At 43.4% G+C, this 27,531-nt stretch overlaps 1 protein-coding gene and 1 long non-coding RNA gene across 20 annotated transcripts in view; one reads left to right on the forward strand and one right to left on the reverse strand.

The window, feature by feature from the left end:
- The window catches only part of RIMS1 (regulating synaptic membrane exocytosis 1), a 473,777-nt gene extending 470,735 nt beyond the window's left edge, over positions 1-3,042 (reverse strand). For 4 of the 17 annotated variants that reach the window (XM_067702791.1, XM_067702793.1, XM_067702792.1 and 1 more), the window contains exon 1: positions 2,444-3,038. In XM_067702791.1, coding sequence (XP_067558892.1) covers positions 2,444-2,607 — 164 coding nt within the window. In that variant the 5' untranslated portion in view covers positions 2,608-3,038. Of the gene's footprint in view, positions 1-2,443 lie in introns of all 17 variants that reach the window. The other 13 variants (XM_067702801.1, XM_067702798.1, XM_067702796.1 and 10 more) reach the window with 6 other exon arrangements.
- On the forward strand, positions 2,352-27,440 carry LOC137204842 (uncharacterized). Of its 3 annotated transcripts, none has more exons than XR_010933866.1 (5): positions 2,352-2,535; positions 7,426-8,881; positions 19,446-19,503; positions 25,421-26,490; positions 27,318-27,440. It is a non-coding gene; the product is annotated as an uncharacterized lncRNA (long non-coding RNA). The 3 variants fall into 3 exon arrangements; XR_010933865.1 differs by having other exon boundaries at positions 7,426-7,612; positions 8,779-8,881; positions 25,421-27,440; XR_010933864.1 differs by having other exon boundaries at positions 25,421-27,440.
- The last annotated feature ends 91 nt before the right edge of the window (positions 27,441-27,531 follow it).

Genomic DNA, 27,531 nt, shown 5'->3' on the forward strand with positions numbered 1-27,531 from the left:
CCCCAGTTTCTAAGACATAAGCTGCCCTCTAGAAAAAAGTCCATCTCTGTTCCACTAATTTGTGGACAACAAGACAGGCTTCCATGGCAGCACACTGGGATTCCACAACATCCCCAGTCTGCCACCACACAGAAGGCCAAGACGTTAGCAGCGGAGGCTGATTGACAAAGTTAGTGCCGAGGCCTGCGATTGCAGAGGCTGTGGTGTGACAGCAGCACACACTGCAATATTTAGAGAATCCTTGCAATAAAGGAACACCACGTGCGTGCCAGGGAGAGCCGTCATGGCACAGCAGTGGGAAAGATGCTTTTGACGTGAACAGTTGGACGGTGTCCTTCATTTTTATTTGTCCATAGAAGCCTGTAGGATCTGATCCCTCCTGGAACTGCCCCTTCCCCACTTAGAGCCCCTCTCTCCACCAGCCCTGAAACAGCCAGTGAAGAGGAGAGATGCCCACTGGCTTGCCCTGCGCCTTCCCTTCCCACTCAGGCAGCAGCCCATGTTTCCCATCGCCTGCTGGAGGCCTCTGTCCACCTGCTGTCTGCAGTGAACACCGAAAGGAACGGGAGCAAAACTGTGCATCCTGACCAGCAGAAGAGGTGTCCGGGACAGGTGGCGGGAGGCTGTGACGGGTGAGGACAAGACGGACTGACAACCAGACAGACAGACAACAGCACCAGCAGACACCATGCATTACTTCCAGTCTCAGACGAGGGGAAGCCTGCAGCGCCAGGGACCTTCCACCAGGGACAGGCAGCGGATTAACGAGGTTCTGCTTCCTGCACGCCTGCAGGCTTCAAGTCCCTGCTTTTTGGCTAAGAAGGAACAGGGAATCCAGAAACCTGCTGCTCTTCAGAGAACCAGGCCAGCTCCGGCCTTCCCAGTTAATGGCCCCTCTCTCTGCGTCTACGTTAAAAGGGCAGGGATGACTGGATTTCTCCTCTTGTGCTGTGACCAACCCTCACTGCTCTCCCTCAACGCCCCCTCTCCCATCTGGGCTGCAGCTGCGCTAGTGGAGACCCGGCAGGCTGGGGATGCAGCCCCTCCAGCTCTCTGCTGCCAGGCTCTGCTGCCCCAAGGGGGAAGAGGGAAACTTCCCTCCTGTGACAGCATCTTCTCTTCAGGAGGCCATCCCGAGGGTGGGCGGGGGAGAGGCGGGAGGGCGTGCGCTGGGCCCGGGTTGGGGTATGGGGGTGCCGCCCCCCCCTTTGCTCTCCGCTGTAACTCCACAAGCAACAGGCTCCCTCCGGCTCTTCTCTCCGATCTTCCGCCCCAGATACACCTTCTGGCCTTAACGCGGGGAACCAAGGCACAAGTCCCCATCAGGGCCTCTAGATTTCCTCACTGCCAAGTTGAAAACTTTCCCCAATACAGGAGGACCTCTCGGGGAAGGCAGGGTTCACGTCCGGGCAAGGCAGGGTTCACGTCCCCTTCAGCTCCACTGCACGGGGATGGGAGGGAGGCGGGAGGCCAGCACCTTGTGAGCAGTTTCGCCCGAGACTAAGGCAGGTGGCAGGGCATTGTCACACGCGCCTGCCTAGCCAGCCACCAGCCCCGTCCCATCCCCAGACCCAGGAAAACTGGGCGCTGGATGGAGATCCCCTGAAGGGTTGATGGGCTTTAAAGAAGGGGGGATGTGTGCAATAATCAGTCCCCTTATGGTACGGCTTGCACCAGGAAACGAGAAGGCCCTGGAACTCCCTTGGAAACCAGTAAAGAGGAACCTCTATTTCATTCAGGCCAGAGTCCCCATCAGCTTCTCCCATGATTAAAAACTTTGCATTGCCAATGGCATTGTATACGGGGAGGAATATCTGTCTTCACACAGGTATTCCGTGCAGAAGACCCCGAAGCAAAGGTTAGAGAGACGCTGAAGAAGCAGGTTACCAAAGATGGCAACTGCCCAAAAAAAAAGACCCAACCTCGAGCTGTGAGATGAATGAGTAGCAAAATGAACACTCACAATAAGCATTTTTCTTACACCAATACTGACACCCTCGGCTGGGGCAATCCCAGCCGGCTCGACAACTCCAGGGAAAGAAGAGCTATTCCCAGCAGCTCTTCGCCCACCTCCCCTTCCTCCGCTCAGCCTGTGCCCCTCACCTGCTCCCGGCCCAGGGCCCTTCCTTCCACGCGGGCGGAATCGGCTCTTTTCAGCCTGGCACATCCCACCCCGGCTGGCGCCGTCCCCCCAGTCCTCCCTGGCACCTGGGTCCCCAGCCGTCCTTTCCGGGCTCCCGGCTCAGGGCTCAGCGCATCCCCGCCTGCCACCTGTCCTCCCACCCGCCTCCCTGCCCCGGCCCCGCGCCCCCGGCCCCCAGGCGGGCGCCTCCGCCCGCACCCGGCACCCGGCCCGCCTCTGACCCGCACGCAGCCGGTAGGAGCGGGTGACGGCGGGGAACGGCCCGATGGAGGCACGGATGGCGCGGCCGCGCAGGCTTACTTGAGCATGGCTTCTTCCTTCTCCTCCTCTTCTTTCTGCCGGTCCATCACTGCCATGATGATGTTCCTCTCCTCCTCGGTCAGGTGGCTCAGGTCGGGCAGCTCGGGCATCGGGGGAGGCACGGTGGGCGGGCGGGGACCGCGGGGCCCCACGGCCGAGGACATCTTCGCGGCCTGCCCGCCCCTCGGCTGGCCTGGGCTCGGCGCGGGCGCACCTTCCGACGCACGCCCGGCGGCTGCGCCCCTGCTCGGCTCACCGCGGAGCCCTCCCGGCGGCGGCGGCGGGGCAGGGGAGCGCGCGAGCCCGGGCTGTCATGGTCCTCCGCCTCCACCCAGCCCCGGATGCTGCCTTTGTTTTGGTGGCCCTGGCGAAGCGCGGGCGCCCGGGCGCTTCCCGCAGCCCAGCCTCCCGGGCGGGGGCGGGGGCGGGGGCGCGGGCTCGGGCGCGCGGGGGGCGAGGATGCTCGGGCTCGGCCGCCTCCGTCCGCGGTGCGGGAGGAGAGTTTGGGTGTCGGTTAGGCGGAGTCTCGCGGCTCGGCTCCGGTGATGCTGCTGCGCTCGCAGACACGGCCGCCAGCCCAGCCGCTCGGCCCGGAGCCGCCCCGCCCACGGCGCCCACCCGCCCACTCCCGGTCCCAGTCCCGCGCCCCTCCGCCCCCGCGCGCTCCAGCCCAGGTACCCTCACCCGTGACTCATCCTACCTCGCCGGGTCCCCCGTCTCTGTCAGCCTCGCCAGCCCTATTTTTCCACGGGTTGCATTAATCATCATCATCCTCGCTCCATCTTCATCGTGGAGCCTTAGTATTATCGGAGCACCCTCGATGTTCTAAACAGGACGGAACACCCTCTGCATGCATTTCCCCCCTTCCACCGTATCCTTCTCATGTAGTGGTCAAGTGTTCGTAGCCACAACGATGTGGCTTTTAACATAATTTTGCTGCACACACACCCCTCCAACAGCCTGGATTTTCTGGGTCCATTGTACACAGTCTTTCTTGACCCGTCCTCAGTAGGACTGCTCTGCAATGTATCTGAATTGCCCCTCCAGAGACCCCACAGCACGGCAAATCTTTAATTTGTCATTTTGGGCTCTTGGTCGCCCATCGCATCACATAATCGCACTTCTCTGCTGCTTGCAAATGGATTATCTACTCTAATTCCTCTAATGATGCTCCGCTACCACCATGCACTCACTTCTTAGCCGCTGTAGGTACTTCTCAAGAAACACTGATCCCAGATTAAAAAACAAACAAACAAATGAACAAACACACCGCAGCCTACTGTAATGAGCTTCTGCTTAATGCCTGGCCCAATGATAAGCATTAAGGATGAGCTCCTCTCGCTGGTAAAGGCAAAAATAAATAGACAATCCTTTCAAAACAGTTAATGTTATCAGCTTTCAAACCTGGAGACTGAATTTTGCTAATATACTTATAAAAGAATCAATCTAGAGAAAAGCTCAAATCGAACAAAAATTTCTCTTCACAATGGTGATGAGAAAAATTGATATGTTTCTCTCCTGCAGAATTCTTTCTATAATTCCAGGAAGAATCTAGCATTGATTTTTTCCCCTCCAAACCTAACTTTGTTAATAAAGAAGATAAGGATGATATTTATGAATCCTAAAATCTTCAAGTTTTTTTGTGTGTGTGTGGTACGCGGGCCTCTCACTGTTGTGGCCTCTCCCATTGCGGAGCACAGGCTCCGGACGCGCAGGCCCAGCGGCCATGGCTCACGGGCCCAGCCGCTCCGCGGCATGTGGGATCTTCCCGGACCGGGGCACGAACCCATGTCCCCTGCATCAGCAGGCGGACTCTCAACGACTGCGCCAACAGGGAAGCCCCTAAAGTCTTCAAGTTTAAAAAATTTAAGAGCTTAATTACGTGACCACCTGCTGAATGTGGGTGTTGCTTCTACCTGGACACATCCATGTGAATAATGTCGGTAATGGAAGGCTCACTACCACTCAATTTTATCCCTATGTCTAAAGGCCCCTCCTACCTGAAAATCTTTCAACTCCTTGAGACGGCCATCATATGGCCTTCAATTTTCTCCAGAGTAAAGCTTCCCAGTTTACCCAACCAGTAACCCTGTAGCATGATTTCAAATTCTGGCCATTCCGGTCACCTGCCTTTGGACACACTGGTTTTTTTTTCACTAGCCTTCCTGATTAGTGGTATCAAGAATACACGGAAAGAACTGAGAACAGTGCCTGGCACTTAGTAACTGCCTTATAATCATTGTTTTTATTTGCACAGCTTAACATTGGCCTAGCTCTTTGGTAGCCATGTCGATTCTGAGGATGTCTCTGAAATAAACACATAGTCCACTGAAATTTCCAGTCCTTTTTCGTAAGTGTTTCCGCCTAGCCAGATTTCCTTTTTCCTCTAATTAAGCAATTGATGAAAACACTCTAATCAATATCTTCTCTTCATTTTTAAGAAATTATCACTATTTCCCTCAGACCAGCGTATTTTCAGGAGGGAAAAAATGAGTTTGAATTCTGGCTCTAACCAGTGATTTCATGATCTTGGCCAAATCACTTATCCTCTTTGAACGTCTGTTTCTTCACCTAAAAAGAGGGGTAAGGATTACCTCAAAATAGAAGAGGGATGTTAAATGAGAAGTCATATTTGAAGTATTTAGCTACGTGCCTAATACTTTCTAGTTCTCCTTTTCCTTTTTTCTTGCTCTCTCTAAGGGGTGCTTTAGGCCATCTGTCCATGGTTAATGTATGGAGAGGAGGAGAAATGTAGGTGATATATTCATTCTATCAGATGCCTGCAGCTCTGCTGGTCCATGTGGTGATACAACAAAGGCTTCCTCACAAGGTGGACAATTAAGTTGATCCTCATGAAATTCTTCTAAGATGCAGATCAAGAAATGAGAAATCTGGGCTTCCCTGGTGGCGCAGTGGTTGAGAGTCCACCTGCCGATTCAGGGGACACGGGTTCATGTCCCGGTCCAGGAGGATCCCACATGCTGCAGAGTGGCTGGGCCCGTGAGCCATGGCCGCTGAGCCTGCGCGTCTGGAGCCTGTGCTCCGCAATGGGAGAGGCCACAACAGTGAGAGGCCTGCGTACCGCAAAAAATAAAAAAAAAAATTTAAAAAAAAATGAGAAATCCTCGGTAGCCATTACAACTAGCTGAATAAGTTCTTGCAGGCAGGGGCCTAATGAACAATTAACAGTGTTTTTGTCTGCTGGGGCTGCTATAACAAAATACCACAGGCTGCGTGGCCTAAACAACAGAAATATATTTTCTCACAGTCCTGGAGGCTAGAAATTCACAATCAACGTGTTGGCAAGATTGATTTTTCCTGAGGCCTCTCTCCTTGGCTACCTTCTTGCTGTGTCCTCACATGGCCTGTTGTCTGTGCATGCCCATCCCTGGCATCTGTCCCTCTGCTTATATGGACAACATTCCTGTTGGGTTAGGGCCCACACCCTTATGACCTCATTTAACCTTAATCACCTCTTCAAAGGTCCTATCTTCAAATATAGTCACCTTCTTAGGTACAGGGATTAGAACTTTGACACATGACTTTTAGGGGGCACACAATTCAGTCCACTGCACATGGTTTCCATCTATTAGAATTACTTTGGGAAATGGTGATGGATGTGTGTTATCTAGATGATTTAATGAAAAGAAGTCTGGTCTCAATCATCTTTATATTCATAACTCCTTCCTTGCTGCTTGATAACTGTGTGTGAAATCAGTGAGTGAGTGAATGAATGAAGAAGTGAATGAATTGACCAATCAATTAGTAGATGCCATGGTACACCCATCAGTGTCTCCCTTTCTGTCAGGGATCTCACCATCATGGAGGGGTTGAAATGCAAGAGAAGTATACTTCTACCCATTTGCTTCCAGGAAAGCAGAACTTACGTGCGCTTAAGTAAGCAAATAAACACTGAGTAGATGTACCAAAGTGTGTGGCACAGATGATTATTTCTTGAAGATACTCTACAAGAAATACCCTATAAACTTAGAAAAATGTGCACAACACCTCCCTCTTAGAAACTCGCAAGGCACCTTAACAAATAAAAGGTTCTAAGAAGCAATTATTTACTGCAGTAATGAAATGTGTTTTACTCGGTTTGGCTTGGCATTTCCTAAATGTATTTGGACGGTAATAAAACTACCCACTCCCCTAAGGGAGGAAACATGCTTTAGACAAGTATTGGGGAAAATCCCAACTTACGAGCTTGGTATCCAGAGATATTGACTTGAGAGGCCATGAAACTTCTTCTGTGATGCCCCTTGCCCAACCAATGAAGTCTATAGAAAAATGTCTTAAATCTCTATTCATAAGATATGTATCAGATGCCCTTCAGGTCAATTCTAACCTTATGTTCAGGGTACAAGTCAGACGTGATGACTTAGACACAGCTCCTCTCTGGTAAACTTATTAGCTCTCTCTTCTACTGATACTCTAAGATCATCTCTCAGACTATGTCTAAAATTGGACATCCGTGTTACCTGCTAATTTAACTTAATAGCTAAGATTATAACTTCAAAGTGGAAAATCATTGAAATGGGGTCATGTTCATATCCTTACCCTACCATCTGACAGATGTAGTGGGTTTAAAACTGTGCCTCTCCCCTCCAAAAAAAAAAATTTATGTCCACTCAGAACCTCAGAATGTGACTGTATATGGAAATGGGCCTTTACAGATGAAATTGGTTAAAATAGATCATATTGTATTAGGATGGGTGCTAAATCCAATGACTTTTGTCTTCATAAGAGGAGAGAGGCACAGACACCCAGAGAGGAAGACCATGTGGAAACAGAGGCAGAGGAGGAATTGATACACCCCCAGAGCGAGGAACGCCAGGAGACCCCGGAAGCTGGAAGAGGCAGGAAGCTTTCTCCTCTGCAGACTTCAGGGGAAGCGTGGCCCTGCTGACACCTGGATTTTGGACTTCTAGCCTCCACAGCTGTGAGAGATTAAATCTCTGTTGTTTCATGTGGCTTTGCAGCTGGTGGTACATTGTTACAGAAGCCCTAGAAAGCGGATACAATATTTACGTGAGTTTGGATCAAGTACACCTTGCTGAGCCTTCTTTTGCTCATCTATAAAATGGAAATAACACTGTCTGCCCTCCACGGCTTTGGTAAGGTTGAAAGCTGGGCGCTGAGGCTATGGGAGCGAATGTCGAATTTAAGGTAATCGTCCTATAGGGACTGGCCAAGTATGGCGCATGGGTCAAATGCAGACCAAAGCCTGTTTTTGTGAATAAAGTTTTATTGGAGCACAGCCACATCCATTGAGCCATGTATTATCTCTAGCTGCCTTCATGCTACCATGGTAGAGTGGAAGCCACAGAGACCATATGTCCAGTGAAGCCTAAAATATTTACTATCTGCCTTGCTGCAGAAAAGGATTTGTCCACCTCTGCCCCAGCTGCTAACAATGCGGTTGGAAGAGAGAGGCATAAGTAAACACACAAGAACAGCTGGACTTCGGTAATTGTTCTAGAAAATACCTTGCTGGATAGAGTAGAGAGTAAACTGCGGGAAGTGGGCAGTCATGGCGTCCTAAGCAGGGGTCCTGTGAGCAGAGATATGAAGAAGAAGAAGGAATTCCTTAAGAAGGGCTGGGCACAGAGTGTTCCAAGGTGAGGAAGGGCAGTCGACACACGGCCCCAAGTCAGGAAGGGGCAGAGCCCTGGAGGAACAAGAGGTGGGCCAGGGAGGCGGGATCCCTGGGAAGAGAGGAGAAAACGCGGGAGATGAGCTCCTGCAGGGAATTTCTACTCCACGGAATTAGCAAGTGACTCTGCTGTGATGTCAGAATTCTGTATAACTCCAGTTATAATTATTGAAGGGTTTTTAATTTCTGGAAAATAAATGAATTAGGAATATCTTCAACATCAATTGAGAAGCAGTCTTGCCTACCCACTGAACTGCAACATTGAGTTTTGATTTAAGTTATCACCACCTCATCCTAGATATTATTCACATCATTGGCATGGGCACCACCATAATCTGTTACACAAGAACAGTTTCTATATAAGGTGATCATGTGTCCCGGTTTATCCAAGATCATCTGAGTCCATGCTTCCTGTACTGGCATTATTATCAACAGCATCTTCTTTCACTTAAAAGTGTCCTAGTTTGTATGACAAATTATATGGTCACCCTATTTACACATAGTTATAATAATTTGCAAAAATGTCGTCTTTCTGGCTTCAAGGAACATTGGGCTCTCAAATGATTTCACTCAAAGTATTTGGCTGAAACTAGATATCAGATTTTGGCTCAAATTCAGCCAAATACCTATTTTAATCTGATTTTTGGTAACATTCCACTGTTGTCATTTATTTTGTGAGGAACTGAGTGTCTGGGAAGGCCTTTGACCTTGGACTTAGAAGAAGGTACATCATTCTGTTCTCTCCAGAGGGGTTACAACAGCCTTGGACATACTTCTTCCAAGTAATTAATATTCTTTTTATTTTAACATCTTTATTGGAGTATAATTGCCTTACAATGTATTGTTAGTTTCTGCTTTATAACAAAGTGAATCAGCTATACATATACATATATCCCCATATCTCCTCCCTCTTGAGCCTCCCTCCCACCCTCCCTCCCACCCCTCTAGGTGGTCACAAAGCACCAAGCTGATCTCCCTGTGCTATGCGACTGCTTCCCACTACCTATTTATTTTACATTTGGTAGTGTATATATGTCCATGCCACTCTCTCATTTCATCAGAGCTTACCCTTCCCCCTCCGCATGTCCCCAAATCCATTCTCTACATTTGTGTCTTTATTCCTTTCTGACCCCTAGGTTCTTCAGAACCTTCTTTTTTTTTTTTTAGATTCCATATATATGTGTTAGCATACGGTATTTGTTTTTCTCTTTCTGACTCACTTCACTCTGTATGACAGACTCTAGGTCCATCCACCTCACTACAAATAACTCAATTTTGTTTCATTTTATGGCTGAGTAATATTCCATTGTATGTATGTACCACATCTTCTTTATCCATGCACCTGTAGATGGACACTTAGGTTGCTTCCATGTCCTGGCTATTGTAAGTAGAGCTGCAATGAACACTGTGGTACATGACCCTTTTTGAATTATGGTTTCTCAGCGTATATGCCTAGTAGTGGGATTGCTGTGTCGTATGGTAGTTCTATCTTCAGTTTTTTTAAGGAACCTCCACACTGTTCCACATAGAGGCTGTATCATTTCTCCACACCCTCTCCAGCATTTATTGTCTGTAGAAGTTTTGATGATGGCCATTCTGACTGGTGTGAGGTGATACTGCATTGTACTTTTGATTTGCATTTCTCTAATGATTAGTGATGTTGAGCATCCTTTCACCTGTTTGTTGGCAATCTGTATATCTTCTTAGGAGAAATGTCTATTTAGGTCTTCTGCCCATTTTTGGATTGGATTGTTTGTTTTTTTGATATTGAGCTGCTTGTAAATTTTGGAGATTAATGCTTTGTCAGTTGCTTCATTTGCAAATATTTTCTCCCATTCTGAGGGTTGTCTTTTGGTCTTGTTTATGGTTTCCTTTGCTGTGCAAAAGCTTTTAAGTTTCATTAGTCCCATTTGTTTATTTTGTTTTTATTTCCATTTCTCTAGGAGGTGGGTCAAAAAGGATCTTGCTGTGATTTATGTCATAGAATGTTCTGCCTATGTTTTCCTGTAAGAGTTTTATAGTGTCTGGCCTTACATTTAGGTCTTTAATCCATTTTGAGTTTATTTTTGTGTATGGTGTTAGAATGTTCTAATTTCATTCTTTTATATGTAGCTGTCCAGTTTTCCCAGGACCACTTATTGAAGAGGCTGTCATTTCTCCACTGTATATTCTTGCCTCCTTTATCAAAAATAAGGTGACCATATGTGTGTGGGTTTATCTCTGGGCTTTCTATCCTGTTCCACTGATCAATATTTCTGTTTTTGTGCCTGTACCATACTGTCTTGATTACTGTAGTTTTGTAGTATAGTCTGAAGTCAGGGAGCCTAATTCCTCCAGCTCCATTTTTCTCTCTCAAGATTGCTTTGGCTATTTGGGGTCTTTTGTGTTTCTATACAAATTGTGAAGTTTTTCGTTCTAGTTCTGTGAAGAATGCCATTGGTAGTTTGATAGGGATTGCATTGAATCTGTAGATTGCTTTGGGTAGTATAGTCATTTTCACAGCGTTTACTCTTCCAGTCCAAGAACATGGTATATCTCCATCTGTATCATCTTTAATTTCTTTCATCAGTATCTTTTAGTTTTCTGCATACAGGTCTTTTGTCTCCTTAGGTAGGTTGATTCCTAGGTATTTTATTGTTTTTGTTGCAATGGTAACTTAATTTCTCTTTCAGATTTTTCATCATTAGTGCATAGGAATGCAAGAGATTTCTGTACATTCATTTTGTATGCTGCTACTTTACCAAATTCATTGATTAGCTCTAGTAGTTTTCTGGTAGCATCTTTAGAATTCTTTATGTATAGTATCATGTCATCTGCAAACAGTGACAGCTTAATTTCTTCTTTTCTGTTTTGGAATCCTTTTATTTCTTTTTCTTCTCTGATTGCTGTTGCTAAAACTTCCAAAACTATGTTGAATAATAGTGGTGAGAGTGGACAACCTTGTCTTGTTCCTGATCTTAGTGGAAATGGTTTCAGTTTTTCACCATTGAGAATGATGTTGGCTGTGGGACTGTCATATATGGCCTTTATTATGTTGAGGTAAGTTCCCTCTATGCCTACTTTATGGAGTGTTTTTATCATTAATGGTTGCTGAATTTTTTCAAAAGCTTTTTCTGCATTTATTGAGATGATTATATGGTTGTTCTCCTTCAATTTTTTAATATTGGTTATCTCATTGATTCATTTGCATATATTGAAGAATCCTTGCATTCCTGGAATAAACCCCACTTGATCATGGGGTATGATCCTTTAAATGTACTGCTGGATTCTGATGCTCGTATTTTGTTGCAGAGTTTTGCATCTATGTTCATCAGTGATATTGGCCTGTAGTTTTCTTTTTTGTGACATCTTTGTCTGGTTTTGGCATCAGGGTGATGGTGGCCTCATAGAATGAGTTTGGGATTGTTCCTCCCTCTGCTATATTTTGGAAGAATTTGAGAAGGATAGGTGTTAGGTTTTCTCTAAATGTTTGATAGAATTCACCTGTGAAGTCATCTGGCCCTCGGCTTTTGTTTGTTGGAAGATTTTTAATCACAGTCTCAATTTCAGTGCTTGTGATTGGCTTGTTTGTATTTTCTGTTTCTTCCTGATTTAGTCTCAGAAGGTTGTGCTTTTCTAAGAATGTGTCCATTTCTTCCAGGGTGTCCATTTTGTTGGCATATAGTTGCTTGTAGTAATCTCTCATGATCCTTTTTATTTCCGCAGTGGCAGTTGTTACTTCTCCTTTTTCATTTCTAACTCTATTTATTTGAGTCTTCTCCCTTTTTTTCTTGATGAATCTGGCTAATGGTTCATCAATTTTGTTTATCTTCTCAAGGAACCAGTTTTCAGTTTTATTGATCTTTGCTATAGTTTCCTTCATTTCTTTTTCATTTATTTCTGATCTGATCTTTATGATTTCTTTCCTTCAGCTAACATTGGGTTTTTGTTTTTTTTATTATTCTTTCTCTAATTGCTTTAGGTGTAAGGTTAGGTTGTTTATTTGAGATGTTTCTTGTTTCTTAATGTATGATTGTATTGCTATAAAATTCCCTCTTAGAACAGCTTTTGCTGCATCCCATAGGTTTTGGGTTGTCATGTTTTCATTGTCATATGTTTCTAGGTATTTTTTGATTTCCTTATCGATTTCTTCAGTGATCTCTTGGTTATTTAGTAGTGTATTGTGTAGCCTCCCTGTGTTTGTTTTTCTTATTGATTTTTTCCTGTAATTGATATCTAGTCTCATAGTGTTGTGGTTGGAAAAGATACGATTTCAATTTTCTTAAATTTACCAAGTCTTGATTTGTGACCCAAGATATGATCTATCCTGGAGAATGTTCCATGAACACTTGAGAAGAATGTGTTTTCTGTTGTTTTTGGATGGAATGTCCTATAAATATCAATTAAGTCCATCTTGTTTAATGTATCATTTAAAGCTTGTGTTTCCTTATTTATTTTCATTTTGGATGATCTGTCCATTGGTGAAAGTGGGCTGTTAAAGTTCCCTACTATGATTGTGTTACTATCTATTTCCCCTTTTATGGCTGTTAGTATTTGCCTTATGTATTGAGGTGCTCCTGTGTTAGGTGCATAAATATTTACAATTGTTATATCTTCTTCTTGGATTTATCCCTTGATCATTATGTAATGTCCTTCTTGTCTCTTCTAATAGTCTTTATTTTAAAGTCTATTTAGTCTGATATGAGAATTGCTACTCCAGCTTTCTTTTGATTTCCATTTGCATGGAATCTTTTTCCATCCCCTCACTTTCGGTCTGTATGTGTCCCTAGGTCTGAAGTGGGTCTCTTGTAGACAACATGTATACGGTCTTCTTTCTGTATCCTTTCAGCCAGTCTATGTCTTTTGGTTGGAGCATTTAATCTATTTACATTTAAGGTAGTTATTGATATGTGTGTTCCTATTACCATTTTCTTAATTGCTTTGTGTTTGTTATTGTAGGTCTTTTCCTTCTCTTGTGTTTCTTGCCTAGAGAAGTTTTTATAGCATTTGTTGTAAAGCTGGATTGGTGGTGCTGAATTCTCTTAGATTTTGCTTGTCTGTAAAGGTTTTACTTTCTCAATCGAATCTGAATGAGATCTTGCCAGGTAGAGTAATCTTCATTGTAGGTTTTTCCCTTTCATCACTTTAAATATGTCCTGCCACTCCCTTCTGGCTTGCAGAATTTTGCTGAAATATCAGCTGTTAACATTATGGGGATTTCCTTGTATGTTATTCCTTGTTTTTCCCTTGCTGTTTCTAATATTTTTTCTTTGTATTTAATTTTTGATAGTTTGATTAACATGCATCTTGACATGTTTCTCCTTGGATTTATCCTGTATGGGACTCTGCACTTCCTGGACTTGGTTGACTGTTTCCTTTCCCATATTAGGGAAATTTTCAACTATAATCTCTTCATATATATTCTCAGTCCCGTTCTTTTTCTCTTCTTCTTCTGACACAACTATAATTTGAATGTTGGTGCATTTAATGTTGTCCCAGACTGTCCTCAATTGAGGACTGTAACTGTCCTCAATTCTTTTCATTCTTTTCTTTATTCTGCTCTCCAGTAGTTATTTTGACTATTTTATCTTCCAGGTCACTTATCCGCTATTCTGCCACAGTTATTCTGCTATGGATTCCTTCTAGAGAATTTTTAATTTCATTTACTGTGTGTTCATTATTATTTGTTTGCCCTTTAGTTCTTCTAGGTCCTTGTAAAACATTTCTTGTATTTTCTCCATTCTATTTCCAACATTTTGGATCATCTTTACTATCATTATTCTAAATTCTTTTTCAGGTAGACTGCCTATTTCCTCTTCATTTTTTAGGTCTGGTGGGTTTTTACCTTGCTCCTTCATCTTCTGCGTGTTTCTCTGTCTTCTCATTTTGCTTAACTTACTGTGTTTGGGGTCTCCTTTTCACAGGCTGTAGGTTCATAGTTCGTTGTTTTTGGTGTCTGTCAGCAGTGGCTAAGATTTGTTCAGTGGGTTGTGTAGGATTCCTGGTGGAAGGGACTGGTGCCTGTGTTCTGGTAGATGAAGCCGGATCTTGTCTTTCTGGTGGGTAGGACTGCGTCCGTTGGTGTGTTTTGTGTGTCTGTGACCTTATTATGATTTTAGGCAGCCTCTCTGCTAGTGGGTGGGGTTGTATTCCTGTCTTCCTAGCTGTTTGGCATAGGGTGTCCAGCACTGCAGCTTGCTGGTCATTGAGTGGAGCTGGGTCTTAGTGCTGAGATGGAGATCTCTAGGAGAACTTTCACCATTTGATATTACGTGGGGCCAGGACGTCTCTGGTAGACCAATGTCCTGAGCTTGGCTCTCTCACCTCAGAGGCATAAGCCTGACACCAAGGCAATGTCAGCCACATGGCTCAGAAGAAAAGTGAGAAAAAAAAAAAAGAAAGAAAGAAGGGAAGAAAAAAATAAAATAAAATTAGAAAGTTAAAAAATAAAATAATATTAAAATAAAAAGTAATAAAAAAGAAAAAAAAGAATGAAAGAAAGAAGAGAGAAATCAAACCATAAAACAAATCCACCAATGATAACAAGCGCTAAAATTTGACTAAAAAAAAAAAAAGGACAGAGAGAACCCTAGGACAAATGGAAAAAGCAAAGCTATACAGGCAAAATCACACAAAGAAGCATACAGAAACACATTCACAAAAAGAGAAAAAGGAAAAAAATATATATATATATACATATATATAAAGAAAAAGAAGAGGAAGAGAGCAACCAAATCAATAAACAAATCTACACATGATAGTAAACTCTAAATACTAAACTAAGATAAACATAAGACCAGAAACAAATTAGATGTAGAAAGCAAACCCCAAGTCTACAGTTGCTCCCAAAGTCCACCGCCTCAATTTTGAGATGATTCCTTGTCTTTGCAGGTATTCCAGAGATACAAGGTACTTCAAGTTGACTGTGGGCATATAATCTGCTGCTCCTGAAGCTGCTGGGAGAGATTTCCCTTTCTCTTCTTTGTTCACACAGCTCCCGGGGTTCAGCTTTGGGTTTGGCCCTGCCTCTGCGTGTGGGTCTCCTGAGGGCATCTGTTCAGATAGGACAGGGCTAAAGGAGCAGCTGATTGGGGGCTCTGGCTCACTCAGGGTGCCAGGAGGGAGGGGTATGGAATGTGGGGCGAGCCTGCGGTGGCAGAGGCCAGCATGATGTTGCACCAGCCTGAGGCGTGCCGTGCATTCTCCCAGGGTAGTTGTCCCTGGATCCCGGGACCCTGGCAGTGGCGGGCTGCACAGGCTCCCAGGAGGGGAGGTGTGGATAGTGACCTGTGCTCACACACAGGCTTCTTGGTGGTGGCAGCAGCAGCCTTAGCATCTCATGCCCGTCTCTGGGGTCTGTGCTGATAGCCATGGCTCACGTCCATCTCTGGAGCTCATTTAGTTGGTGCTCTGAATCCCCTCTCCTTGTGCATCCCCAAAACAATGGTCTTTTGCCTCTTTGGCAGCTCCAGACATTTTCCCAGACTCCCTCCCTGCTAGCTGTGGCTCTCTAGGCCCCTTCAGGCTGTGTTCACACAGCCAACCCCAGTCCTCCACCTGGGGTCTGACCTCCATAGCCCGAGCCTTAGCTCCAAGGCCCCAACCACACCGGTGGGTGAGCAGACAGGCCTCTTGGGCTGGTGAGTGCTGGTTGGCACCAATCCTCTGTGCGGGAGTGTCTCTGCTTTGCCCTCTGCACCCCTGTTACTGTGCTCTCCTCCATGGCTCCAAAGCTTCCCCCCCTCCCACCCCCGTCTCCACCAGTGAAGGGGCTTCCTAGTGTGTGGAAAATTTTCCTCCTTCACAGCTCCCTCCCAGAGGTGCAGGTCCTATCCCTATTCTTTTGTCTCTGTTTTTTTCTTTTTTCTTTTGCCCTACGCAGCTACGTGGGGAGTTTCTTGCCTTTTGGGAAGTCTGAGGTCTTCTGCCAGCGTTCAGTAGGTGTTCTGTAGGAGTTGTTCCACATGTAGATGTATTTCTGATGTATTTGTGGGGAGGAAGGTGATCTCCACATCTTACTCCTCTGCCATCTTGAAGGGCTCTCCTCAATATTCTTAAGTGTTCTTTCTTTATTTCAATGCTTGTCTCCTGATTAAAAAATCACAGTTCATGGCCACTTTTCATTCTTCTGAAACGGATCATCTTCCATATTAGTCAAACTTAGAATATTTAATTGACACTTTTAGAGAATAATTTCTCCACATTCTCTTCTCTTCCAATTTTCTCCTTTGCATTGAGTAACTTCCTGAGAATTCTTCCATTGTGATTGTGTGTGATGTGAAGAGTGTCCTTCTTAGATGCCCTAAACATTTGTTAGCTTCCTTCTTCTGAGAGTGCCTTCTGAGAGTTTATACTGGTTGGGTTGTGTTGCCAAAGTCTTAATGCCATCCTCCCTGCTGTGTGAGTGAATTTCTCCACTATATAAGATCAATCTCTTTATGGAAAAGAATGACACATTGAATTGTCTAAAAAAGAATGTTAACTTTTACCTACCTACAAAGCTAAAAACATCTTAAGTGGAAAATGGATTTGGAAAATAATTCTGACTCTTTCTTCCCTTCTCCACCTGCACAGATACTTGTGGATTATCAGTCTTCGTCAAAATCATGGGAGGAGCCAAAGCAAATTAGAAAATATAAGAGAAGGAATTTAAACCTAATGCCATATATGATTTTATTTTAGCTCAAGAGGAACACTATCAAGCAGTTAAATTCTTCCCAGTTCATTCCCTCATGCTAGTATCCATTTCACTTCTAAACATGTTCTCTTGCCCTTGGGTCTGCTGCTCTCTACTTCTCTCTACTTCTTCTGAGCAGCTCAGACCTCCACCCACCTTTCTCCCAACTGAAGTTTGTATCTACCTTTATTCATCCTTGGTCATCCCAGGGATGACCACCCCTTCAACTGTACATGTCCCAAGGAATCCAGCTAGATAGACCTTGTAATGCTTTGTGAAGTTAAATATGAATATATAAGATCTAATTATCCTCTGGTTAAGGGTATCTGAAGGCCAGGGTGCTAGAGAAAGTAGTGAACGTAAAGGCATTCATCAAACCACACACACATGTGCACACACACACACACATGCATAACTACAGTGCAGAATTTAACTGGAGTAAAAATCAAGCAAGAGCTGGGTATTTGAAAGAGAGGCATATGACCAGAAACAAGTTTGAAAAATGGATCGGGAGGAGAGATGTTTGTAACTCTTAGTCTATCAGTAAACACATAACTGTATTTTGAGCACATGCTATGTTCAGGGGAATATGCTTGATGCCAAAGGAAGTAAAAAGAAACACGTGCACAGGCACACACACACACGTCCAGCTCAGCCAGGGAGACCAAACATCAAGATATAATGGTGTCAAAAAAGGGGCTGGACCAGGACACTGTTCATCTGGATTCTGGTTCCAGCTCTGCTCGTGCAATCTTGAACAAGTTACCTAATATTTCTAGAACTAAGTTTCCTACTATGTAAAATTAAGGATTCCACCAGAGTTTTTAAAGGTCTAGCTATTGCTCACATTATAAGGAACAAAAAGGCAATAAACAATATATAGCAGGCAGTATTTACTAAATCACTGAAGAACTTTTTTGTGAAATAAGAGTATCATTATAATGGAAAAAAATGTATGCAAGAAAATCAGAAACATTAACCTAGAGAATTTAGTTGAGTCATACCTATCAATTTATCCACATCATTAGCTATTAGGTAAATGCAAATTAAAGCCATGATGAGATATCACTATATACTTACTAGTACATCTAAAATAAAAATAGTAATAATACCAAATGCTGACAAGAATGCAGAGAAAATAGATCTCTCACACATTGCTGGTGGAAATGTAAAATCTTGCAGTCACTTTGGAAAACTGTTTGGCTGTTTTTTCTAAAACTAAACATATACTCACCATGAGACCCAGCAATCACAATCTTGAGGGTTATTCCCAGAGAAATAAAAACATATGTTCATACAAAAAAAAATATGTACAAATGTTCACGGCAGCTTTATTAATAATAGCAAAAAAGTGAGAAAACCCAAAAGTCCTTCTCTGGGTGAATGGTTAAAGAAACTGGTACGTCCATACCTATGGAATGCTAAGCAATAAAAAGGAGTTATATTAATAGTTATATTAATACATGCAACAACTCAGATGGCTCTCAGGGGAATTATGGTGAGTGAAGAGATAATTCCAAAAAGGTCACGTGTGGTATGGCTCCATTTTATAACATTCTAGAAAAGATAAAATTACAGAGATGGAGAATAGTTTAGTGGTTGTCAGGTGGTAAGGATAAGGGAGTAGGCTGGGTGTGAATTACACACACACACACACACACACATGCAAGTACACAAATGTATATTTTTAAATGTTGAAAATGGACTAAGGTCTAGTTAATAATGTACCAATGTCAATTTTCTGGTTTTGATACTTTACTACAGTTATATAAGATGTTACCATTAAGGGAAGCTGGGTGATATACCTGAAACTCTATCTACTAATTTTGCAATCCTCTGTGACTCTATACATATTTCAAAATAAAATCTAAGAAAGCTGATGACAACATTTATCTTATTATTTACCTCAAATGGTGCTCCCATCTGCATCTGTTACTTCACTCTTTGGAGTGAAGGCTTTAGGAATTGATCCCAGTTCCAGGAAGTTGCCTAAACCAAGGGGTAAACTTCATTTCTCTTTGTCATGGGGCATAGCATTACTTTGGCCACAGGGACTGATTCAGGAGTTGGCATGTGGTCCTCGACAGGTAGACAAATTTTGTGGAGTTACATTGAAAATAGTACATCATTATATTCTAGTTGGAACATGCTTCATCCCCACAATAAGTTGTATATATATTTTTAACATCTTTATTGAGGTATAATTGCTTTACATTGTTGTGTTAGTTGCTGCTGTATAACAAAGTGAATCAGCTATACATAAACTTATATCTCCATTTCTCCTCCCTCTTGCGTCTCCCTCCCACCCTCCCTATCCCACCCCTCTAGGTGGTCACAAAGCACTGAGCTGATCTCCCTGTGCTATGAGCCTGCTTCCCACTAGCTATCTCAGCCATAAAAATAAATGAAATTGAGTTATTTGTAATGAGGTGGATGGACCTAGAGTCTGTCATACAGAGTAAAGTAAGTCAGAAAGAGAAAACAAATACCGTATGCTAACACATATATATGGAATCTAAAAAAGAAAAAAATGGTTCTGATGAACGTAGGGGCAGGACAGGAATAAAGATGCAGATGTAGAGAATGGACTTGAGGACAAGGGGAAGGGGAAGGGGAAGCTGAGATGAAGTGAGAGAGTGGCATGGACATATATACAATAAGCTGTATATTTTATCCCTTCTCTGTTATAGTGCTACAACATAAGGAAAGACTATAGTCTAAAGACAGTGATCCTACTTCAAGGTCAAGGTGAGCATAAAAGAATTATGGAACCTGAGTTGTGACATCACTGGTCCCATTCTGTCCTGAGGAATTCTAACATCCGTGACAACAGTGTCATCCCCATTTCCCTCAAAACTTAAGTTCCTACATGTTTTCCTCAATTCACCAAGTTTTTTTCAACAGACTCTACTTCAGACACCTTGAATATAGTACTTGCTGTTTTTAGAAATGTAATCTATACTCTAGTGGATATTGTCAAGTTTCACTGAGATCCTCCTTCAGAACCGAGGCCCTTATTACCCCTCATGTCAGGAGTTTGGTTGCTCACAGATACTTAGACTAAGAAAGCTGCCTCACCTTATCTTCCCTTCCTAGAGGAGGCCCTCATTCAATGACTGGTCAAGGCTGCAGCATACAAAGATCCAAGCTGTTTACTTGGTATAAAAAGGGGGGCATCTTTAGAGATCCCTGTGTAATTGGTAGCGTTCACTTTTGCACCTGTGTGGCCGTTCAAATTTTCTCCCCACCCAATCCACTCTCCTTTGATTCCTCACAGGTGTTCTCAAAAGTACAACACGATAAATCTCTAGCATGCCAATCATAGAGTTTTTGAGTCTGTTTCCCCGGGAACATGAACCACAGCAGTTGCTATCAGGAGTGGTCCAGGGAAGTGGACTTAAAAATGGGATTATGATGCTGACTCCCCTGCTCGCCAGCTGGTGATAAAGAGCCCATCGGAGGCAGGTAGAATGCATATAGTCCCCGTCACTCAGCAGCAATACCATTGTTCAAATTTTCACTGGGCATGAGCTCGGCTGGGACACCAATCCACAGGATGACTCTGACAAGTATGATATCCCTGACATTTGAGAGACATGAAAGAATTATAATTATAAAGACTATGGAATTGGATGGCTGCTGCTGGGTGCGATTGATTCACTGGATAAAGATGTTAAATGACTGAAGGTGATTAATTATCAATTAAAGATCAGGTGTGAAAGTCAAAGGGCAGCCTCTATGAAGAGCCTTATCTCCGGCAGTTAGAAAATAGAAAAAGATGATATTCAGACCAAGACTTAATTATGAGAGTAGTAGAAATCCCTTAGCATTTGAATTCTCAACTTCAGTAAGTCTGCTATACCAAAATCAGAGCCTGAATTGGGAAAGCTTGGATCTCTGAGACATGGGATGAAAACATCTGGGACTATGCACTCAGAAAGAGTGAATCCCCAGAGGACCTTCAACTCTCTGGACAAGTCAAAGTGGCTCACTCTCTTGTGTTAAGTGCTAGGGCTACCCCTGACCTGAAGAGAGATGTAGTATCTCCTATAAGATGTTACTTTGCCTCCCTTCTTGGCCATTGGACCAATAAAAACAGGTTTAAGTCACTATATAACCAGCTGGGGTTTTGTTGGACCTGCTCAGAGAGAACAGGGACCACACCCTGAAGGAGCTATAGGTCTGGCCACCATACACCAGGAGGAGCCAGGGAAGTCCATAGGGGGCTGAATCCTGACTGTGCTGGATCAAGCAGGGCTGGAAAGTCAGAACACTGAGAGCTTATTAACATGGAGATGGACATCCTTTCTCGTGATACAAGACAAAACACCCTGGTGGGGGTTTGGGGAGGCATTGGTGACATATTCCTGGGATGGCCCTTTGAAACATGGAGAAAGTGAAAGTCCACACTAAGTGGGTTAGAAACACCAGAACTGCTGGGGCAGACAGTGGATCAAAAGACACAGAGAAAGAACTTGCTAATGTGGGTATACCATATAAGGCCATAAAAACCAAGAGCCAAATATCTTCTGAACAAGGGCCTGGAGGACACTCCGTTTATCAAAGCAATAACCAGTAAGCTGGTGGAAAGAGCACTATAGCATCTATAAAAAAAAACCTCAGTGGTGGCTTCTTCTCCAGTCCAGAGGTGAGGGTAGGAGATGTATTATAGGACTAGGCTCCCTGACAGAAATAAGCATCAGAGGATCCCAAAATTATAGAGGTCAGGTGGTGTTTAACCATCAGAAACAAAGCAGATACATTATAAGAAGCATCATGGTAGGAGGTGCAGCAGCTATGGAGATGGCTTTTTGCTCCATCTATATAAATACAAAAAATAAGGATTTCCTCCATCTATATAAGAAATAAAAGATAGACAATCAGGAGACAAAGGGTAGCTTCCCTGGATGAGTTTTAAGACTTGGAATCCATTGGTTAAAAATGTCCACATCCCCAGGTATGAAGACTGCAAAGCCCTGACAGGTCCATAATGGTAATGATTCTCCAAATGTCCTACACTCACCCTCTCAGGTACCTGTGCACTAAAACTATAGTTTTTCAGAACTTTTAAATAGAGGATTTGAGTTGACATTGATAATCAGGGTAAGTATCATAAATGACCTCTTTTTAAAAGTAGAGATGTAGGGCTTCCCTGGTGACACAGTGGTTGAGAGTCCACCTGCCGATGCAGGGGACATGGGTTCGTGCCCTGGTCCAGAAAGATTCCACATGCTGCGGAGCGGCTGGGCCCGTGAGCCATGACCGCTGAGCCTGCGCATCTGGAGCCTGTGCTCTGCAACGGGAGAGGCCACAACAGTGAGAGGCCCACATACCGCAAAAAAATAACCCCAAAAAACAAACAAACAAACAAACAAACAAAAAAAGTAAAGATGTAGGGAACTTCCCTGGCAGTCTTGTGATTAAGACTTCACCTTCCAGTGCCCAGGGTGGGGGTTCGATCCCTGGTCGGGGAGTTATGACCCCACATGCCTTGTGGACAAAAAAACCAAAACATAAAACAGAAGCAATATTGTAACAAATTCAATAAAGACTTAAAAAATGGTCCACATCAAAAAAATCTTTAAAATATAAAAAATGAAAGTGGGGATGTATAAAGTCTTAATTTAAAAGAAGAAGTCCTGACACAGGTGTGGCTTATATTCCATCTACTGGATCTGGCTTACTGTGGTTCCCCTTAGTCATTTCCTTAGTTTCTGAATATAATTAAAAGAGACATAATTGGTAGTTGGCAGAATCCCCAATTAGTTCCTTGGCCTGTGAGATAAGAGCTACTGTAGCAGAGAAAGTCAAGTGGAAACTTCTTCAACACTCTCCCACTAGACCCAGACAGTGAACAAAAACAGTATTGCACACTGAGGAAGAATGGCAGAGAATGTGGCTACTTATAAAACCTTAAAGGCAATCTATTGTCTATAGGATGGTTAAACAACAAGGTCCTACTGTACAGCACAGGGAACTATATTCGGTATCCTGTAATAAACCATAAGGGAAAAGAATATGAAAAAACAAAAATAAAAACAAAGATCTTGAAGGCTATGGGATTGATTGGTCTCCTCATGTACTCATTTAATTCACAAAATCCTAGAGAATGACAATGGTCTTGCCCAAACTAAATCAAACAGTAGCCCCAATTTTAGCTGTTTTGTCAGATATAGTAACTTTGCTAAAGCAAGTTAACAGGGCTTCAAGTTCATTGTATATGGACATTGATCTAGTGAATATATTCTTTTCCATTACTCTTCTGGGAAAGAGTCCCAGAAGCAGTTTACCTCCAAAGAAGACATACAGATGGCCAAAAGGCACATGGTACCACCTCACAACAGTCAGAATGGCCATCATTAAAATGTCTACAAACAATAAATGCTGGAGAGGGTGTGGAGAAAAGGGAACCCTCTTGCACTGTTGGTGGGAATGTAATTTGGTACAGCCACTATGGAGAATAGTATGGAGGTTCCTCAAAAAGCTAAAAATAGAGTTACCATATGATCCAGCAATCCCACTCCTGGGTATATATCCAGACAAAACTATAATTTGAAAAGATACATGCACTCCAGTGTTCATTGGAGCACTATTTACAGTAGCCAAGATATGGAAATAACCTAAATGTCCATTGAGAGATGAATGGATAAAGAAGATGTGGTACATATATACAATGGAATATTACTCAGCCATATAAAAGAATGAAATAATGTCATTTGCAGCAACATGAATGGACCTAGAGATTATCATACCAAGTGAAGTAAGTCAGACAAAGACAAATACCATATGATATTACTTATAAGTGGAATATAAAAAATGTTACAAATGAACTTATATACAAAACAGAAATAGACCCATAGACATAGAAAATAAACTTATGGTTACCAACAGGGAAAGGGGGGGAGGGATAAATTAGGAGTTTGGGATTAACATATAAACACTACTATGTATAAAACAGATAACTAACAAGTTTCTACTGTATAGTACAGGGAACTATACTCAATATCTTATAATAACCTATAATGTATAAATGTATAATGGTAAATAATCTGAAACATTTATATCTATATATATATCTCCAAATCACCATGCTCTTCACCTGAAACTAACACAACATTGTAAATCAACTATACTAACTCTACTTCAATTACAAAAAATTTTTAAAACGCAATGGACAAGTGTATCCATGTACACCTCATAACAGGGCTATGTTGACTCCAGTAATCTTTCTGTAATAGATTTCAAAGATGCTCGGACTGTGCAGCCATCCCATAGAACATCACATTTGTCCACGACATTGGTAACATCATGTTAATCAAATTTGAATGAGCAAGGAGTCACAAATACATTGGAACCATTGTAAAATACATGTGCTTCAGAGTGTAGAAGATAAACTAAACTCTACTAAGGTTCTGAGGCTTGACACATCAGTGATGTTTTTAGGGTCTAGTGGTTTAGAGAAAGCTAGAACATTCCAATCCATGTAAAGGGAAATTTACAGCATCTTTCATCTCCCACAACTGATGGGTCTCTTTAGGTCCTGGAGACAAGGTGTTCCACACTTGAGAATAATGCTTCAAGTCAAACACTAGATGACACAAAACGTTTTGAGAAGGGCTTAGAGCAGAAGTCTGTGGATTAAGTCTAGGTTATGGCTCAATATTCCTTCCACTTGGACCAGGTAACCCAGCAGACTCTAGTATTAGAGTATCTAATGAAAGGTACTATATCTTCAGGGAAAGGATGTCATGTCTCACCCTCCAACAGGAGAATCATAATATGGATCTCTGGTGCTTGGCTAAGGCCATCCTATCTGAAGTAGCAAGTTATACACTATTTGAAAATAAAACAAAAAAACAACTCTTGGCATGACACAAGGCCCTGGAAGAAACAGAGCACACTGACCACAGGATACCAAGTGACAATGCAGCCCAAACTGCCCATCATGAGCTGTGTTATACTGGCCCCGTTGTGTCATAAGGTCAGAGGGTCCAGAAGTAATACTTCTAAGACATAAACTATCTGTTATTAGACATAAGTAGGACCCAAGGGCACAAATATGCTGCATGAGCTGATGGCCCCAAATCCCATGTCATACACCAGCTCATGACCATGTGGCATGAGAAGTCCCTTACGTCCAGTTGACCAAGGTTAAAAAAAAGGCTGACATAGCTCAAATGTAGGTCTTCCTTGCATCGCTGTAGGTCTCAAGGGTGACCATGAAAGATAGCATTAAGGGAAAATCTCTTCATAGGCAGAGATTTGGGCAGTACACTTGTTATCTATTCTGTATAGAAAAAGATTGGCTCAAGGTAAGAATATGTAGAGTATCACGGACAGATGAATGACTTAGTGTTTTGCTTAGGGGCCTGGAAGGAGAAATATTGGGGACAAGGGGATCTAGATAAGAGGCCTGTAGACTGAACTGTGAAGGTGGGCACAAAGTCCGAAGGTTTTTGTGTCTCATGTTCACGCCCACAAAAGAGCGCCCATAGATAAAAGTACTAAACAGATGAGCAGACAGAATGATTGAGGCAGTTGATGTCTGTCATCCCTTGTCACTGATGCTCCCAAGGCTGGTATAATAGGCTCATAAATAGAGTAATCGCTGATGTTGAGATGACAGATATGCATGGACCCAAATGTATTTTTTCCCACTCAACAGGTCTGATCTGGCCTCCTGTTGCCAAATATCCAATATTCCAGAAGCAGAGGCAAGTGTTGAGCCTCCAAAATACCACCATCTTTTGAGAATATCAACCAGCCACTTGGATGAAAGTTGATTGCGTTGAACTCTTTGCATCCTGGAATGGGCAGCTATTCACCTGGATGGAATCAACACATATTCTGGTTATGAGTTTGTCTTTCCTGCTCACCAAAGTCCAGCAAGTACACCAACAAAGAGCTTATAGAGTTTCTGAACCACTGACACAGGATCCCACATACATCCAAATAGACTAAGATATCCACTTTATAGCAAAGGGAATGGGCACATGGTCTTAGGATCTACTGGTCCTATTACATACTGTACCACCCCTGAATTACTGCCCTCATAGAATAGAATAAAAGAAGAGTCATTTGTATGTGCTTCTAAGGCTCCAATGTGGAAATAATTCTGTAGAGAATAGAGTGCAATATTCCAAAGTGCAATATGCACCCTAAAATCAATGACCATAATATCATACAGTATCTCTGGTAATCAGAATAAGTCTAGGCATCAAGAGGTTGAAGTGACCCCCCTACACCATCATTTCTAGTGGCCCCTATGGAGAATTTGTGCCTCCTGTCCCCCCATGTTTAGGCTCTGCAGGTCTAGAGGTTCACAGAGAAGGAATATTTCCTGTCAGGGACACAGAAATATTCCCATTAAACTTTAAGCTATGGGTACCTCTTGGTCACTTCCAACTCTTTGTGCCAAGAAACCAGCAATAAAAGGAGTCTATGCTGGCAGACATCACTGGCTCTGGTCATAAGCAGGAAGCTACACAATGGGGGTCAGGGAACATAGTGACATTTTTGACACTAAAATGATGTGCTGGAATGTCTCCTGGGACTCTCCTGTCCTTTTTAATGGAAAATTGAAAAGATCTCTAGCTAAAGCCTGAGAAAAGTATGGTGATCAAGAGACCAGAACTTTTAGGGATAATGGTCTAAGTCATCCTACCAAATCAGCTACTAGACAAGTAAAGGTGCTCACCAAGGATGCTGTGAACTGAGTGGTGGAAGAAGGAGGAGGTGAGTATCATTTATAGCCTCTAGACCACTAACCTTACTCTTGTAACCTTAGTCTTGTAGACTAACCAGGATGTTAGTTACCAAGTGGAATAAACACACTATCAAAGCAAGTGGATTCAAGCAGAAAAAGACGTAGACTGGAGTGGATTCCAGGGTGTCCTCCTAGGTCTCACATTTGGACTGAGGCATGCATTTCCCATCTGCTGGGAGTATTGGCTGTTGATGGCTCACAGAGTCATCTCTCTCTTGGAATTGCCACTGACCTAAGGAATCTGCCTCACGCAAGTTCACACCATCTCCTTGGGGGAGCTCACATCCAATAACTGTCCAATGTAGGCATTCAAGGGTCTGATCCTCTTGCTTCCACTGGTGACATTTCTGAAGGGACTTCTTAGTTTTGGAGTTCCTGGTGGACCTCGACTGAAAACTCTGTTCCAGCTCCCTCCCTTTGCATGCTGTCCAGTCCTCCTTCCTATGTTCTCTCCCAGTGTTGATCCCAAGAACACTTCATAACAAACTCTTTCTGCACAAAAATATCAGATCCACAGTCTGCTTCCTGGGGTACCTGGTCTGGAACCCATGTGCATCACAATCCCAAAGTCTCATGCCCATTCACTCCCATCAGCCTCTCCAGTCTCTGGATCCCCCCACCTCCCCAGGAGGCCCATCTACTCCTCCTTTTGTGGATGGAATGACGGCCGACCAGCCTTGGCTCCAGGATCTTTTGCTCGGATGAAACCCTCACTTATAGGCTACTTTGCCCCTTTTCCTCCTACAGTGTTGACTGTGTATGTCCAACCCTGGTTAACTTTGACTTTCTTTAGCAGGATATTGAATGAGGAACTTTTCTGGTTGGACGGGCCTATCGCATGACATTGGTGGCTGCACCCTCCTTCCACAGCCCATCTTCCTGGCCTTCCATGACATTAAACAGTTTTGGAGCTCTTTCAGTCTCACTGGCTTTCCTTTGCCTGGTTTAACCAATGATTTCTCTTCTCTCTTCTCATCTGTGGTGACACAATTTTTTCATGTGGTCTCTGC

Source organism: Pseudorca crassidens, chromosome 13 (genome assembly GCF_039906515.1).
Source record: "Pseudorca crassidens isolate mPseCra1 chromosome 13, mPseCra1.hap1, whole genome shotgun sequence".
Lineage (NCBI taxonomy): Eukaryota > Metazoa > Chordata > Mammalia > Artiodactyla > Delphinidae > Pseudorca > Pseudorca crassidens.